At 43.6% G+C, this 17571-nt stretch overlaps 1 protein-coding gene across 3 annotated transcripts; it reads left to right on the top strand.

Annotated features, from left to right (window-relative positions):
- Nucleotides 1–2070: 2070 nt before the first annotated feature.
- Nucleotides 2071–14133, top strand: LOC147901714 (uncharacterized). 3 transcript variants are annotated; one of them, XM_087374626.1, is made up of 10 exons: nucleotides 2071–2340; nucleotides 2666–2709; nucleotides 9505–9628; nucleotides 9751–9889; nucleotides 10085–10710; nucleotides 10818–11196; nucleotides 11300–11591; nucleotides 11685–11843; nucleotides 11972–12451; nucleotides 12586–14133. In XM_087374626.1, exons 1-10 carry the CDS (start codon nucleotides 2154–2156, stop codon nucleotides 12889–12891), a joined length of 2736 nt encoding a protein of 911 aa, XP_087230752.1. In that variant the 5' UTR covers nucleotides 2071–2153; the 3' UTR covers nucleotides 12892–14133. The 3 variants fall into 3 exon arrangements, with proteins under 3 accessions (XP_087230752.1, XP_087230751.1, XP_087230750.1); XM_087374625.1 differs by having other exon boundaries at nucleotides 10073–10710; nucleotides 10821–11196; XM_087374624.1 differs by having other exon boundaries at nucleotides 10073–10710.
- The last annotated feature ends 3438 nt before the right edge of the window (nucleotides 14134–17571 follow it).

The following is a 17571-nucleotide window of genomic DNA, read 5'->3' as shown; positions in this document are numbered from 1 at the left end:
AACCACCAACAAGTCTAACAAGGTTCAAATATCACATGGGTAGCTCAAACAAGCACCCACTAGCTTCCACAAAGCTGCAAATGCCACCCACACAGCTGTATGGATGTAGGATGATCTCCTGGGCTCAACTAGATCACCCACAAGCATCAGATAGACCACCCGGGCTCTTATACGGATTGAGAGTGCTCTCAACGGAAGCGAAACAGAGAGAGAGAGAGAGAGAGAGAGAGAGAGAGAGAGAGAGAGAGCTAGAAGAGAGCCGCACAAGTTTGGGTAATTGCAGAACACCCTAATCTTCTATGTCATTCATTTATATATGTGTTTGAGTATTGTACATAATCGGGGTTAAGCTACAGTGGCCTTTAACCCCCACACTATTTTTACTCGCATTGGGGTCTTTGATCATTTTTGGGCCACATATTGGGGCTTAAAACTAGTGGTGGGGGCACAAAAATGGTTGCAAACCCCCCCCGATGTTGGACTGTTGGCATTCAATTGCCAAGCACAAAATTCCAATATTTAGAGTAAAGGATTAAACTATTATAGTCTTCAAGTGTAAAGTCATTTTCAATTATTAGATGAAACTTGAGAGTTTACATTTTAGCATTGCCATATAATTGTCTAGCATAACTATAAACAATGTGTTGATGACTGCTATCATGAATAGTAAATGGCTTGCATTCCCATTTTAAATTGCTATTCAATTGTTAAGCATGATTTTAAGCACAGATCTATCAGTTGGAGCATTGCATTTAACATTTTTCATTCAACTATAGAGCTCAATTTTAAGTAATGTTTTAACTATTATCATCCATGAAAATGGCCTTCACTCCTCAGAGATGATTTTTATTGACAAAAGTATACTCAAGAAGCAGACATCCTTGAGGCAGTGTTGGGGCAAATGCTTTTTAGGGTGCCCTTGGTGCAACATGGTTAGGAAATGAGTGCTTTGAGAATGCTTATATGCAACACATATACGAAGCTTTCCTCCAAATACCACCAAGTGCTTATCAAATGTATGTGCATACATATCCATGCTCATGTATGCAATCGTTTGACTCTATGGTGCAAAGCTTTAAAAAACAGATGCATGTAAAGACACAAAAGATGGATTATTCTTCAAAGCCTTAAAGATGGATTATTCTTCAAAGCCTTGTAGTTGCTCCCTCTCTCCCCATGTATTACCTCCATCTTGGCTAACACTCCTCTTAAACTCTTATGTAGGTATTGCAAATAAATTGAGGAACGATTGAATTTGTTTATACTTTTGAAAATTTATGGGCCTTATAAAGCTTGATCACCTAAATAATTTGTTAATTAAAAAAATTAACCCTTTTTGAACCTTAATTGTAATCAAATTTTGAGTAAAGTAGCCCTAATCATGTTCAATAAATACACTTTGGCTCTCATGGTAAAAATTTTGGCCATGTTTGTTGTGAATGTAGTGATTCAAGCTAATTCAATGAGTCAGAGTTTAAATCATATAGTGTCATGATATTTGTTCCATACTAAAACACGTGATGCATGCATTGGACTTGTGGGGCGAGTGCGTTTGAAGTCATCTACAACCTAATGAGGGGGCCACTTTCTTAGGGGGGGGGGGGAATGAGGTGGCCACTGATAGAGCCTCATCACATTTTAGAGTTGGTCATGATACTAAAGGTGTCAATTTGATGGGAGAGGGTGAGCTAAGTCATGATTGCACAAAGGGGTATTCTTTGAAGCTAGCTTAGGAATGACATCGAGAGGGGCCTATGTGAAATTCAGTGGTAGGGGAGGATGACATGCATCCTGTTGAGCGAATCATTGCACGAACGGGTTGTCTCCTCTCGAAGCAATCGAGAGTGTTGAGAGGATGACGTGAATGAGTCACGAGGCGAACCAATCACGGGCGATGGGCGATGGGTAGGCATGCATGCATGCATGCATCTGGAGGGGATGACGTGTGAGGGGCAAAAGAAACCCTCTTGATGAATGTCCCCCCCCCCCCAAAAAAAAAAAAAAAAAAAAAACCGGCAGGTTTTAGCATTCTGGCTGTGAATAGCTGTAGCTCAAAAATCCTCTCTCTGCTCATCATCTTCTTCTTCGTCTTTGAAGTCCTTTTGTGTGCCCTAGCGCCTGCATTCCTCCCCTCTGCCTTTCATCGCTTCGCCATGACCTCCGTCCCCCGCGTCTCCTCCTCCCCCTCCCCCCCCCTCCCCTCCATCCCTTCCACTGCCAAGAAAGTCGTCCAAAGCCTCAAGGAAATCGTCAAACACCATTCCGATGACGAGATTTACGCCGCTCTCAAGGATTGTAACATGGACCCCAACGAGACCGTGCAGAAACTCATAACGCAGGGTGCTCGCACTTTTCTTCTCTCCTCCCTCCTGTTTGCTGTCTTTCGTCTCTTGAATCCGTGCGTATTGTCTCGCTTTTGGCGTATTTCAAGTTGTTTGGCGCTTCACCCTGAAAATCCCCTCCTTTGTAGGATTTCGTTACACGCCAATCGTTCTTGAAACCTATTATATCCCTGGCACGGGCTACGTTCTTTTCCTCTCCTAGGCTTTCCACTGTCTGTGTGCTGTCTCAGTTACTTCTTTTTTTGTTCCGACTGAGCTCAAGAGAGAACAAAATAGACATTTGGATTAGACTTTTGATGCTAAAGCTGCGACTGCAACTGCAGATACTTTTCACGAGGTCAAGCGGAAGCGGAACAAGAAGAAAGAGGTTAGTAACACATTCCCCTTTCAGCGGAGATTACAATGCTAATGTTTCCGGATTAGTCCCCATATTCAGATAAGAGTAAGGGCGTGCAGGTTGGTCTAAATGTACCCCTCAGAATACCTCGCTGGATCGTTCAAGTACTAGGTTTTGGTTCATGATATGTTTGCAGTAGTTATTCTGTTGATGCTATCTTCTTCTACAAGTTTTCATCGCTTTCATTTTCAATTTCATCAGGGTTTTGTGCAGGCTGCCAAGGACAGTTATTGTGCCTTCAATTAAAGTGGCCAGGTCAAGTACTGTTACGTGCTAGCCAACTAGGGTTAATTTAACTACAAGGGGTAGTATATACCTAATCCGGTTAAGGGAGCCCTGGATGTGAGGAACATGGCCACAGCTCTAACTTAACTTACGGCCTTCACTACTGCTCATCGGTATCACCTTCACTACTGCTCATTTGTATTACCTTCCACACAGGCATCTCTTGGTCTTGCTAAAAATGCAAAAACAGAACTCCAGAATAGTGCCCTCAGGTTGTGTACAGATGCAATGACAGTTTCTGCCATGTATAGCCACATGCAGAGGAAAATTGTGGGGCATTTCAGAAGACCGACCAAAGTCATGCATGGGATGCCGAAGTCATTTAATACTGGTGAATATTGTGACATGAAAATGCTTTCAGGTCCTGGCCATGCAGCACAACAATAGAAACTCTTTGAGCAAAAAGGGTCGCACATGAACCAGCAGCATGACTTAGGGTACTTAGTTGCTATGATTGCAGTGCTAGGAGTGCATGTCGATGAGTTTGTAGAACTGAAACTTTTAGCAGAGTTATATCTATATATATAGTTATGATTGAGGGATTGTGTTCCTGTTTACATGTAACACATCCAATCATGACAAAAAGGTGTTTATAGCAAAAAGACAATAATAAACATGACTTTTGAGCACACAGAATGTGGCTGAATGAACAAAGTTAAAAGGATTCCGAGCTGCAATGATGACAGCTAGATACATAATCTTTAGACTGCTCCTTACTCTTGGGATAATTCCAGTCCACATGAATAATGTAGGCCTTACAAGGTGCCAGAATGCCTTGGAAGTTAGCCTTACAGCAGGTAAAGAAATTCCAGGGATTTGGTGTGCATGATCTGTTTTGTTTAAATGAGTGCACAGTGGAACATAGAAATGACAGCCAACATGATGAAGATGGTGGGCTTGACAGTTTTGAAGAGCAAAGCTCTATGTAGGATGATGATTTAGTAGGTGGGCACAGTAATGGTGTAGAGGTCTTCACATTTTGATAGTACTATTGCAAAAAGATTTTATTCAAATGCTCAAAGGACTCAAAGCATGCATCATGCAATATTTGTTACAAGTCACTCCCACTTATGACTTTATCAGATGCCATTGGGTCGTTCAATGCTTCACATGCATACTAGTCGTCATAATTGCCATTTGGCACATCCCAGCCTCGTCTGAATGGTCTTGGACGAGCCTTTTCCCACCCCAACTCTAGATTGGCTCAAGCACAACGTAGATGTACATATTATCCCAAGGCTTGTGTGAGGAAAGTACAGACACAACCAGCACATGGATTTAGGAGGCTAATGGAAGGTTAATGTTGGACACATATTTAGTAGAGACTTGAAAGAGAAGTAAAAAATCCAGAGTTTCAAAGGTAAGACAAGGGAACATAATGAGCGAGAAGAATTTGTCATATGACTTTCATCTAACGTATGATAAGAACAAGGTTATTTAAGATGACATGCACTTGGAAGACCATGGCCAGACTTGGTGGAGAAAGATGAGGAATTCATCATATGCCCTATACATGGGCTGGTTTCAAAAACCTCATAGTATTCTCTTTTGTGTCTCTACTTGTCCTTGATGATTGTATATAGGGATGGGTTGCCTATATCAACAAGACCATGGGTCCGTGGGGAAGCACAAACTATATTGCTCGAGCCCAAATACTATAGCTATAATGAAGATGTTGTGCAGTTCATCACATTTTGTTACATCATGACTAGCCTAAGCTTGACTAAGCTTGACTAACTTGGGACCTAGGATTAGATCTAAGGTTAGAACGTGGTCTTAATCGGGGCTAGGAATAACCTAGGGTTGAGACTAGAGCTACAAAAGTTAAGGTCTTGATCCTCTTTATAGAGCTAGCATGCTAAAGGCAAGGCATGGCTGAGCTATACTTGGCAAAGGGGGCTACAAAGTAAAGTAAAATTACCTTACTCTTCCATGTTAAAGTATTGGTCCATAGCTACAGATAGTTGGGGAGCTTGGCCTATAAGTATAGGCAAGGAGCTCATTATTAGGGGTCTGAGGAGTGCTCTCCTCTGTGGCTGTGGCAGATGCATAGGAATCGAATAAATTTTGGATGGACAAACAGAATTGTGAAGGCAACTCCATGCTTGAGTTGAAGTTGATTTATGGGACTCTAGAACTATATGGAATGATCAAACCTTAAGAATTGGCTTCAAATCTTGCATTGAATAGGGCCAAAAGTCCTTGACTACCTTCAACGAAACAATAAGCCTAAGGATCATGAGATGAGAAGAAGCTTCATGCAACTTTGGAATGGCTTTGGAGCTGCTCCTTGAAGTTGCTCTAAGGCACATCATAATTGAAACGACTGGCTAGTGTTAGGAGTTGTAATTTCGTTGATAAGGGCTATCTTTGTCCCTTCAATAAAAGGGGAGAATCTGCAAATTGATTTGACTACTCAGAGAATCTGCAAATCGATTCAAATACTCTATTGGGTTGTGTATAGCCAATTTTTTGGGCAATCTTGTAAGTGCTCTTTCAATCGTGCAAGCAATTGTGTACTACAATTTTGGCCTTCCAAAAAATTAGGCTATCTAATGATTGAATGATCACATGCAAGATTTGCTTGTGATGTGAGTGATTGCATGCAGGATCAGCTTGTAGTGTTTTTGGTTGCATGCATGTTTTGATTGAGCGTGAATTGATGTATTTAATCATCAAAAGGGCATGATGCTTTGGCGGCTGCATGGTCCATTGCTTTTGTTAATCGTTTACTTCAAGCCAGAGTCCAACAAGCACAGGACACTCCGGTAGACAACCCATAAGGATTGGAGCTAGCAGCTCACCTCCCGACCATAGGCCTAGTACATTGAGCCACCCCCGAGCTAGAGGTCTAGATCACTGCAGAGTGCCAGCCAGCCTCGAAGTCTAGACATGCGTCCCATACCACATGCCCTTTCCTCTAGCTGTTGCTCCTAGGCCAGCAGGTCAATGTCTGGAGGAGAGCACTCCTTGAACATAATGAGCTCTTGGCCTATACATATAGGCCAGGCCCCACACATTCTACAAATGCCTCACATTGACTCAAACATTTCTGATTTGGCAAAATATGGAGTCATTTCTTCCCAATTCCATAGATTTTCCCGCCTTTGTACAACTAAGGAGTCTTTTATCACTCAATGTAGTAATTTGATCACTTTACTATTACACAAGAGGTATAATCCAAGGAAAATAATGAAAAAAGTACGCACAATCTTAAATATGAAGTCTTTTATCTATGGTGTATCTGCCTTAAGTATGTTTAGAATGATTGAACATAAGTTGAAAATAAAAAGCGGGGAGCTGAATAGCCCGTTTTTCTTTTAGTTTCAAAAGAGAGTTTTGTTTGAGTATGCTTGTGTTTTCTAAGTTAGAAATGTATTTTTGACAGTTTGTAGGAAACAATACATAAGTGTAAAGGACCATTTAGCTTTTTATGTTTTAAATAAGAGTGAGAGTGAGAGTGAGAGTGAGAGTGAGAGTGAGAGTGAGAGAGAGAGAGAGAGAGAGAGAACGATATTCCAGTTTTTTGGAAGATTTTGTTTCTTGAGTTGCTTGTTTATTTTCGCTTAGTCACTTGCTTCCTTTCTTCTTTATTTCTTGTTTTCTTTCTCTTTTGCACTGGGTTTGCCCAAGAGACTCCGCGGGTCTTTAGAAACCCAATATAGCTGCTTATGCTTGGGCACTGATGACGACGTAAGTGTTGCTTTGCTTGCTAAGTATGTCTTCCTTCTGTGTTTCTTAAAAGTTTTTGTTTACCTCTTTTTTCTTCTCTTTCATATTCTCTTTTATTTTCTCTTTTCTTTTCTGTGTGGATTTTTGATCAACAAAAAATATAAATTTGTATGATTGGACTTATTCTAGTCTTACAAAGGTATATATATACTTGGCAATCCTTCATTTGATTCCAAATGGTAGTCTCTGTAAGGTATCCCTTCAAAGGAATTTTGGAATCATGACGTTCACTATGCATTGTAAATGAAGAAGTATCGAATTCACTCTCTTCTGAATAAATTCAGAACTTGATTCTGAATTTACTACTCAATTCTCATCGGAGATTTGAGTAGGAGAATCTGTTATAGTATTGTAAATTGCAGAAAAGATATCAAGACTTTAAAAAGGAACGAGTAAATCACATTCAACATCAATTGAATGTTCAGATTCTAATACCGCCTAGGATCAGAATTAGTGTTAAAATCATACACTATCATGCACAAGTAAACCGACTCTTCTTTCAGATTTGGGATTCAATATAAAATCTATAGGGTAGTTTTTGCACTAGAATCTCTCAGAATCCATGTGAATTCCTGCAGGAACCTTAGAAGAATTGAGTGCACCTGGCAAATTAGTTTACAGCGCTATATAACTTTTGAGAAAGTTGACTGTGGAAATCATTTAGTAAGGTACTAGTCAAGTGGTCAGCGAGACGAGATGGCGACGATGAGAGACGCAGCCAGAGATGCAAAGATGGACCAGGGCACGCACGATGGAGGTCCAGCCCATCACAACCATATTCAAGGGAGGATCGCCTGACCGGTCACTATTGACATGGCCCGTCAGATGCATAGATCATGGAGACCACACCCCCACCGTCGAGAGACACGACCCGGCAGACTCAGATATGATATGTTTCACAGCTCATAGGAGAGCCATCTTGGCACGGGGCTATGTATTTCGATCTTGAGTTTGTGTACTAGCTCTTTGTTGCATTTGTTTTAGCTTAGTGCGTAGTACTTTGCAAGGGGCCTTAGCGAGCCCTTTGCTTCAGCCCTAAGTGGGATGTACGGGTTACTTTTGTTATTCTACTTTGTCTCATAGGCCCGCGAGGCCTCCAGAAGACGTTAATACGTCTCTCTCTCTCTCTCTCCCCCTCCTACTCCCCTTTCCTTCTCCTCTCAACTCCTTTTTCCTCTTTCTCTCCCTTTTGCTAGCTCTACCCTTTCTCTAAATCTACCCTAGTAACCCTTTTCTACAACATCGTCATAATTACACCATTATAGTGCCAGAGAAATAGGGCCAACTTCCTGTTTGTAAGACCCCAAATGAGGAGAGCATGGGGGAGCAAACTATAGTGGAATAGGGGAAGGGAGAGGATGCCATGCACAGGCTGCCTCATGGACAGCATACAGATATCCTTCTTAGGTTGATAGTACCCTCCACAACAGGCTGAACAGGCTACGTGGGGCTGCCATGGAACTTCCCTCATTAGGGCTGCTTATAGGCCTGGAGGGAGAGCACACAGTCCTCAGCAAACAGCCCTATGTGTGGGTTGCAGGAATGTTCAAAGACCCAGCCAGTCCATAGACTGGGTTGGCCAGCCAACAGATCCAGTCAGCCAGTCCACATTGGGCTACAGGTCAGTTGACCAGGTCTGGGCAACTAGTCCATATATAAGGTGGGGGGTCAGTAGTACTACAGGCTGCAATACAGCCCTCAGGAGTACATTCCCTGGTGCTAGAAGGAGCAGGAGAAGGCAGCAGTAAGGGCACAGTAGTCAGCCCAGATTCAGCCATCAGAAGTGCAAACCAGGGACTAGAGAAGGTGGACTAGAGGCAGCAGCAGGGTGCAGCAAGGCTCTGGCAAAGGTTTAGCAGACCCTAACATGTGTGAAGGACTCAGGCAGTGAGCAGATTACGAGAAGTGTAGAAGGGAAGCTGACAAGAGTTTTGGGCTCTTCCTATAGCAACCGAATTCATCAACAGAGGGGTGCTGCAGCGAGAGAGAGAAGCAGATTAGGGCTACACCTTTGTGGCTTCAGATTCAGCATCCTGGCGAGAACGTAATGTGTTTGGGAGTGCACCATTTTGTAATGCATTTTGGGTCCTCTTTTGGACGTTCTATTTCAGATATTGTTTGTCATACCTTGCTGTCTATTCCAGATCTGAGCATGGTTTACATTTTCATGTACGGAGTAGGATCTAGAGTTCTCAAATGTGAACTTGTGGGCGATTTGTTTTCTGCTGCGTGTTCCAACATGGCACCAAAAGCTATAGGCGTACATGTTCAAATATTACTCCAACATACAGGTAGTCTAACACATGCACTCCCCATTTGAACTAATAGTGCAGCCTTTTACTAGCTTCGGCCACCTTTAGGTATGGAATTGCCACAGTTTTGCATGGTCCATGTGTTTTCTTGATGTTTTTACACAAAATCTGTCTGGCATTGTCTTTTAGATTCTACATTTAGAATGGATTTTTGTAAGAGCAATCTCTCTCTCTCTCTCTTGCGTGCGCGCACGCACGTCTTCTTGTGTGTGTGGGGTGTGCGTTTCTAGTGCTTGCATGCCTTCTTGTCTCTTCCTTAGTAAGGATTTTATGCAAGAGATTCAGAAATGCAGAGGCAGCAGCTCATGTTTTGCGTATTGATGATAACATGAGCATTCTTTAGATTTGTTTTTTCCTGCAAAAAACCACTTTTTTTAATGCAACCTGCAACTAAGTTAGGAAGACTGAACTTCTTTGTTAATTGATCTTGGTTCAGAATGGGGAAACCAAGGACTTGGTGGAACTTCCGTCAAGGTCATTTCCTGCTCCATCTGCACGAGGTGGGAGGATTGATCGTGGTGGGGGAAGGGGTAATTATGTACCACGCTACACCATGGGAGGTAAGGGTCAAGTTTGACTTGGCTTACTGGATTCTCTGAATTTGGAGGCTTGTATTTTTAAATTGAGTGGTTTGCTGGTTCTAATTGGATGTACTCATCTCGGAATCTTGTGAGCGTTACAGATTCTGGTGGAGGTGGTCGAGGCCCGTTTACTTACGCAAGGGAAAATGGCAATCACCAAGTATATCGGGCTACAAGCACTAATTCATCCTCATCGTCTCAGCTGCACAGTCAATCCAGGCCAAGCATCTCGGGGACAAGGTGATTGCCTACTTTTATTAGATTGGTGATCTTGGTCTCAGTAGTAGTTGTGTCATTGGTTGGCCTTGTGGAGGTAGTTTTAGCAGGAGACATCACGTTCGGCTCCTTCTGTTTCTCCCGATTTGCTCACAAGTGCGTCTTGTTTTGGCGTTCTGTTTGTTGATTGGACTTTTGGTTTGATAGTATTAGTAACAGCAATGCTGCAGCTTCTTTCGGGTCAGCTGGTATGGCGAATGGAAGCACGTCCTTCACACGCGCATCTCAAGGGTCCCGTGGAAATTGGACCCCAGTGTCTGGGCGTGCCACACAGGCAGATACCAAATCAAGTAGCCCAATATCTTCTTTCAGCTCTGCAATGGTGTCAAAGGTGGCAAGCACTGTTTCGAGTTCTAATGTGCAAGCAGTAGTTGTTCCGCCATCAATGGATTCTGCTGTTCATTCATCGCTTGTTTCTTCTGGCAATGTGGCTTCTATAAAGCAAGAAGTAGTTGCAATCGAGAATCGTAGAGCATGTGAGGAGCAAGGTCAACAGCTTTCTCTTGAAGTAAACGTGTCTTCCCTGAACTCTATTCAAAGCTCTCCAATGACCATGGGAACACTAGGTAATACAACTTCGATCACAGAAGGCAAGCTTCCGGCAGGAGGTCACCACGACAGTCCTGTTGTTCGACCTCAGACAGCAAACAGTGGGAGCTCTGAAACTCAACGGAAACAATCATTGGGAACTGTGGCTGCATCAGGGACCAGGCCATATCTCGGTAATCATTATACCACAAGAGCTTCATATCAGGCCCAACAGCAGCCTGTTGGCACTCAGAGAGGTATGCATTAGACATTTCTTTCCCAATTATTATGATTTTAGTTTTTTCCCTAGCTCTTTTCTTGGTGGCTGCTTCTGAAACTTTGGCTTCCTTTCTCTTGAATGCAGCAGCATCTGGACTGGAGTGGAAGCCGAAACCCCCTGCGGTGAGTGTTGCATCAATGAGTCAAGCATCCCCTGAAAAACCACTGGCAGCTGAAGCTGCCAGGTCCTCTCCACCTGTGTCTTCACCAGTTAGTACCGAGGCGCTTGCTGTTGCGAGTTCAAAGCTTCAGGGCTTGGATTTACAGGAGGATCAAGCTGTGATAATCCCAAACCACCTTCGGGTTCCTGAGGCAGAGCGGACAGGCTTGAGCTTTGGTAGTTTTGGGGCCAATTTCGAAAGCAATTTTACAACAGGGCTTGGTTTGGACGATGACAAGAGCATTGTTTCTGTTGAAAATCCTGCAACTGAGGAGGTCCTGTCTGAGCAGCCAAGCATTTCGAGGTTTGTTTTACGATATATATTATTGGTGTTCTTGTAGGTTTATACTCCTGGAGTGTGCTTGGTCTGGTTGCGTTCATCATGTTGATAATTTCTCCTTTTGCAGCATGACAGATTCAGCTCCTGTATCCACCGCACCAAGTTATTCTCAGCAGAGCACTTCTACAGCCGTGGAGACCTTGAGCACCAGCAATGATGTGCTGCTGAGCATGCCAACCGCTATTGTGTCGCAACCTGAGATTTCCAAGCCTGAACCAGTCACACAGCAAAGTCAACATTATTCATACCTGCCTAGTGTACCAAGCTACCATGGGTTTGGATTGATGCCTCAAGTTCAGTACCCATATGAATCTGGAGAGTCACAGCCTCAAGAGGTTTCTCGACTGCTGGGTTTTGTGGTATGGCTGCTGGATTTGAAATCACCTTGTTTATCATTGAGACTGTTTTGTGATTATGATTTGTTGTAACTCTGTGAAATGTATGGGCAACAGCAACCTTTTTCGGATCCAACCACCAACTACTACAGTCCAGCTTTCCGACCAGGTTCTGATGCTGATGCTCGCTACCAGTTTGTCTCCACAAACATTGCAGCCAAGTTGGGTGGTAATGTTTCCTTAATGACTGGGCAGGCTCTTCCCTCTTCCAAAGAGGCAAGTGGGATTGTTGACTTTTGTTTCATTTGATACATGTGATATTTTTATTGTGCTTGCAATCGTTTTGTGCCTTTATAAATACTCAGAATGGGAACTGATCATCTGGTGGTCCTCCTGCTGGGCAGCTGTCACAAACTGCTGGTATTGCGCACACGACTTTAGCAATGGCTCAGCAGCCCTTACCGTTACATGCCTACCCTGCTCAGCCTGCAGGTGTGGCAATTTCACCATTTGCTACTAACATGTTTGGGTACCGATACGTACCTCCTAGTTACACATATATGCACACCCCGTATCAGCACAGTTTCACAGGGAACAATGGCTTTCCTCAGCCTCCTGCTGGTACTAGCTATGCTCCTGGGGGTTCAGCTTATCCTCCTGCAGGAAATCCTACTGTGAAATATCCTCTAGGTCAATATAAGCTTGGAACAGGCGTAGTCAATGCACCACATGCTGCAGTGGCTACAGGCTATGGAAGCTTTGGTGCTGCTACCCCAGGTTTTGCAGCTGTCAACCCAGCTGTAACGGCAGGCAGTGCCTCAAGCTATGACGATATTGTTGGATCACAGTATAAAGAAAATAACTTGTACATTCCGAGTCAACAAGTAAGACTCTTTGTATCCAATTTTGCTCTATATCAATGCTTTTATAATCTCTCTAGATTGCAAAATTTCTGTTTAAGAAAATATTCTTGTTGTTGTCTAAGCTCTGAGAAAGACTTCTTTGGCTGATCAAATAGGGAGAGGGTTCTGCTGTATGGGTCCAGGCACCTCTGTCTCGGGACATCACAGGAATGCAGACTAATTCATATTACAACCTGCAAGGTCAAGGCCAGTATGCAGGTTATGCACATACACAACCTGGCCATGCGCACCCTGCGACTGGTTATGCAAGTTTGTATCATCCCTCTCAATCTGCTCCTGGCCCAAGTACCCATCAATTGCTTCAGCAGCCACAGGCATTGGGCTCTGTTGGTGCAGGCTCTCAGGGTGTACTGTATCAGCAACCTCAGCGTGGACAACTAAATTGGTCGAGCAGCTATTGAACTTAGGCAATGATAGGAAATGGCGAGTTTTAACCAGCATATAAGAAACAAGGCAGTGGCACAGAGAATGACTGCTCTTAAGCATGGGCAGCATTTATATTTCAGGGGTTGGGGACCACTGTAGTTCCGGGAATTGTAAATAGGATTTCCAAAGGTTATGGATGGTTGCCAACCTTGTCACATCAAAGATTTAGATTGATTGTAAATAATGGGATAGTATCCACAGAGCTGGAGGATTGTTGTGGTTACAAAAAATCTTTTTCATGTCCTACATGCTGGTGGTACCTGTGCAATATTTGTTCTATACTAGGTCAGTCAACTGAAACTTGACAGCCTGAGGATTATTTACAGGTTTTTTGTATTGTGACGCAAGGTACCACAGTTTGTGCTCTTCAGAACTGCTATGGCACATAACGGAGGAGCCTGGCTTGAAACTAGCGTATCTTTGGGTCAGAGCTTGTAACACGAAATGTATTCAGATGCAGATGGTCAGCTGAGTCCTATAACTATACATTTGCCTGCGCAAATGTTTTCAATCTGTGGATTTGCCTAGGAATATGCTGTGGCAACAGGCTGTACTGCTTTGCAAAACAGTTTAACTTCTAAGGACAGGGTGGCGAATTGTGGCACCTCTCTTGAGTTTTGAGGTTCCCGTAGTGGTTTGAGATTCTGGACAGAGTCAGCATAAATTGGTGAGAAGTTGTGGCTTCTGCTATATTGGAAGGGTTTCTGACTTGACAAAAGTGGTTCTTGGATGTGCATGTTTGTCAAGCATGTATGCATCCATATGTTGTCAACTCATAGTTCGATTATTAGCCACTGTTCTAGACAAGTGGCTCAAGTACAGTTGCTCTTGTAGACAACGTACCTGGTTTTCTGCTTAGGCTGTAGTGGGAAATTGGTCTCGAAGATATTGCTGTACTATGCACTGGGACTGAACCACTCAAAACTGATGTTTGTGTTTTATGATCTGTACTGGAGAATCTTCATGCTTCTTTTCCTTGTTATACCGAAGATCCTTGAAAGCCCATTTAACCAAAATTTTGGGGAAACATTAACCCGGCTATAAGACACGGAAGTTTGATTCTCGACAGTTGCGTTGGGCACTCATTTTTGAGAGTGATTTTGCCCTCTTTTTGCAGCTGTTAATACTTGTGTGTTCTTAGTGTCACGATTATGTAATAAGCTTTGGCTGTTTATTATTGTTTTTGCCATGACATATTTTGGCATCAAAATTATTATTAAGGCACTTTGTTCATACACAAAAGGAGATGCAACTTTTTGCTATACCTTTTTAAAAGTTAGCACTGCGTACAAATCTTTAATATGATCTTTAAGTATGTGATCTTTAAGGATTAGTTCAAACCAAGTTTGCTCCACCGTTTAGTGTGACAGTGTGAAGAGACTTGCCACCAAGCAAGAAAGCTTGATACCAGTGGGCTTGTTTGGAGGGTGATTTTACTTTTTCAACTGTCCAGCTAGGTGGGCTTAACATATGCCATTTGGAATATATAATCCCCCCCCCTGTGGCGGTCCATTTTGAGAGTGGCTTTTACTTTCAGTCATGATTATGTAAAGCTTATCATTATCTGTGCCATCACATATGTGGGCATCAAAACTATTATTTAGGCATTTGATCATGCAAAAGGTGATTATGTAAAGCTTATCATTATCTGTGCCATCACATATGTGGGCATCAAAATTATTATTTAGGCATTCGGTCATGCAAAAAGGAGATGCAATTCTTTTCTATACCTTTTTAAAGAGTTAGCACTACATGCAATTTGTGTTCTGTTTTTCATCTGAATTTGATTTCACTTACTGTGTGTGGCCTTTAGGATTAGTTTAAACAGGATTTTGTTCCTCCCATTGAGTGTTAACAATGTGGTGAGACATGTCACGAGGCAAGAAAGCTTGATACCGATGGGCCTGTTTGAAGGGTGAGGCCCAACATGTGCCATTTGATACATACCCCCAACTTTTTCATTAAATGTAATCAAATTTCAAAAGTAAAAAACATGTCTTGATTTGCAGAAATTCTGAATGTCTGCTTATTTGAAATTCCCTGCTCCCTTCGAATGACTACTTTGTCCTTATACAGCCTCAAAGTTTCAACATGGAGTTTAACCATGAAGACGGCACTAGTGCCCTTATCCCCATCCTTCTGTTGGCAGCATGCAGCTCAAAATAAATGTTGTTAATTGACATGTGTCAGTGGCATGAATTGACTTGCCATTCAAGTGATGCCAATAAGCTGATAACATAGTACTATTGACACCCTGTGGAGGTTGAACATAAATTTGTTCAGATGTTATTAAGAATTAATTGCACTGTAATGTTGAGACGGAGCAGCTGTGCACATCTAAAGGGCTCTGGCTGCATGCTCCACATACTCCCTCCGAGTCCCCCCTGTTCCCCCCCCACCCCTTATGTTTCTTCCCCTCGTGCACCATCTCCCTCCTAGCTTTCTTCTTGCCCCCCCCACCTCCCGCCCCCCCCCCCGACAAGCCCCTCCTCTCTTTCCCTTAATTCCTACCTCTCTTCCCCTCCTGATCCCCTCTTTCCAGTTCCTTTCCCCTGCCCTTGCCTCCCTGGTTCTCAGCCCGTTTTTTGGGCCTGTGTTGGGCTGGTTCTCGTACACACCCTCCCTTCTCACAAGGGGCCTTTGCCCCCTTCGGCTCCGTCTATCCTTGGCCTTGCTAAGGGTTTTTCAGCAGTTAGACAAGTGCATTTGACACCCTTTTTGGGCTGCGCCAGCCCCCTATTTTTGCCCGTTTTGCTGATTTTTGTCATTTTACCAGCCCCCTATTTTTGCCTCTGGTTTTTGTGTGCCCACTCAACTTGCAAACAACCAAGCCAACGACCAAAAAATCATTGTTATTATTATGAACTTGTTGGGACGACTTCTTCCTCTCCCCCCCCCTTTTTCATTTTCATTTTCCCCCTTTTCTCTCTTGCCATTAGGTGGCGGTTTTGTTGACAGAGAAGGTGACCACTTGGTTTGGCTAAGAGGGGCTAACATGGCAGCACCCTCGACAACCTCCCCCCCCCTTTTCCATTTTCATTTCCCCTCTTTTCTCTCTTGCCATTAGGTGGCGGTTTTGTTGACAGAGAGGAAGACCACTTGGTTTGGCTAAGAGGGGCTCACATGGCAGCACCCTTGACAACCTCAACCATCTTGATCTCTGCGTCCCCAATGGACAAACAACAAAGCTATTCCCTTCGAGTAGTGTGGGGTGCATTGTTGCCCTTCACCCTATAGGCTTGAGATTGGTTCCAGGCGAGGAAAACACCATGTATGGGAGGGGGGTTTTAATACCTAGCTTAGCTTCTTGGATATCACTCAAAGATTTGGTGGAGCAGAGTCCAGTTTACCTTGGATCTTGTTTGGTTCTTTTTCGTTCCTTGGTTCCACGGAAGACGTGAAGATGACACATCATGTACCAAGTATCCCATTACGTTGTGCTTCCTAGGCCCCCCCAAGGGGTGCATTTCTATTTTGTCTTCTATTGCTATTGGGGCCTATTTTGGCACTATACTTGACCACAATAGCCTCGGTACTCTTAGAAACGGAGTCTTGAGGGTGAGGTTGATTGTGACATGGATGCCCTAATATTCTGGAGACCTTGGTGGGAGGTGCCTTCAATTGCAAGATATTTCCTAAAGATGGATGGGCCGCTTGCTGTCCACACTCTGCAAGCTGTCCCTCCTCTCACCTCTAGGGTCTCAACAAGAGGGTAGGGGAGGTAAGATCTACCTCTAGGGTCTCAACAAGAGGGTAGGGGAGGTAAGATCTACCTCTAGGGTCTCAACAAGAGGGTAGGGGAGGTAAGATCTAGGGTCTCAACAAGAGGGTAGAGGGTAGGGGTTCGGACTAAAGTGGAGGGCAAGAAAGTTGAGGTTTGTTTGCTAAAAAGCAAACCTTCTTGATTACGTTAGCGCTCACACTTGTTTTTATAATGATGGAAGGTGCAACTAAAGTCTTTATTGGCCATGCCATGTACTTAAGAATACACAAGGAGCAAGACAAGCATGTAGCAAAGAACCAAAGGACACGGGCCTTTGGTAGGATGGGATCTCAATGAAAAGATTCTCCGTAGGGAGGGAAATTGGGGGTTCCTCACCCCGAGCAGTCGATTTCTCTAGAGCTTGGAGGAGTTCTTTGATCCTCCATCACAAGTAGTGCCTTAGGACATAGGGTAGGCTTTGCCTCCCCCACTGTAGCCCAATATTGTGCTTGCCCTTGCTCCCCTCTCGTTCACGACTATTGCTCCTGTTGACTTTTATTGCTCCCCCTCCCCCCTCTTCGCCGATAGACCAGCCCGCCTCTTGACCCCCTCATCCCTTTCTCACACCTTCAGCTCCTCCTTTGCCTACTATGATCACCCTTGTTACTCATCCTCCTACTAGGTTTTGCCATTCCCCCGCCCCCCACATTGTAAGTGTTGGGAATTGTGTGATCAAGGGTTTGTCCTATGCTCATGTATGTGTACACACTAAGTGCTATGATGTGTCATAGTCTATGACATAAGTGATGATGTAATGCAAAGGCCCCCACATGGGGAGGTGCCTTTGATTTAGGAGTCCCTATGATATAGGGATTGATTTCCTTTGATATAGGAGAGGTGCCTATGATTTAGGCCACCCTCTCTCTCTTTCTATAAAATGAGAGGCTTTCCT

Source organism: Dipteris shenzhenensis, chromosome 5, assembly GCF_047967505.1.
Source record: "Dipteris shenzhenensis isolate YYH24624 ecotype China chromosome 5, Dip_SZ_1.0, whole genome shotgun sequence".
NCBI lineage: Eukaryota > Viridiplantae > Streptophyta > Polypodiopsida > Gleicheniales > Dipteridaceae > Dipteris > Dipteris shenzhenensis.
The sequence above is the reverse complement of the archived record's forward strand: the minus strand, read 5'-3'. Positions and strand labels throughout refer to the sequence as shown.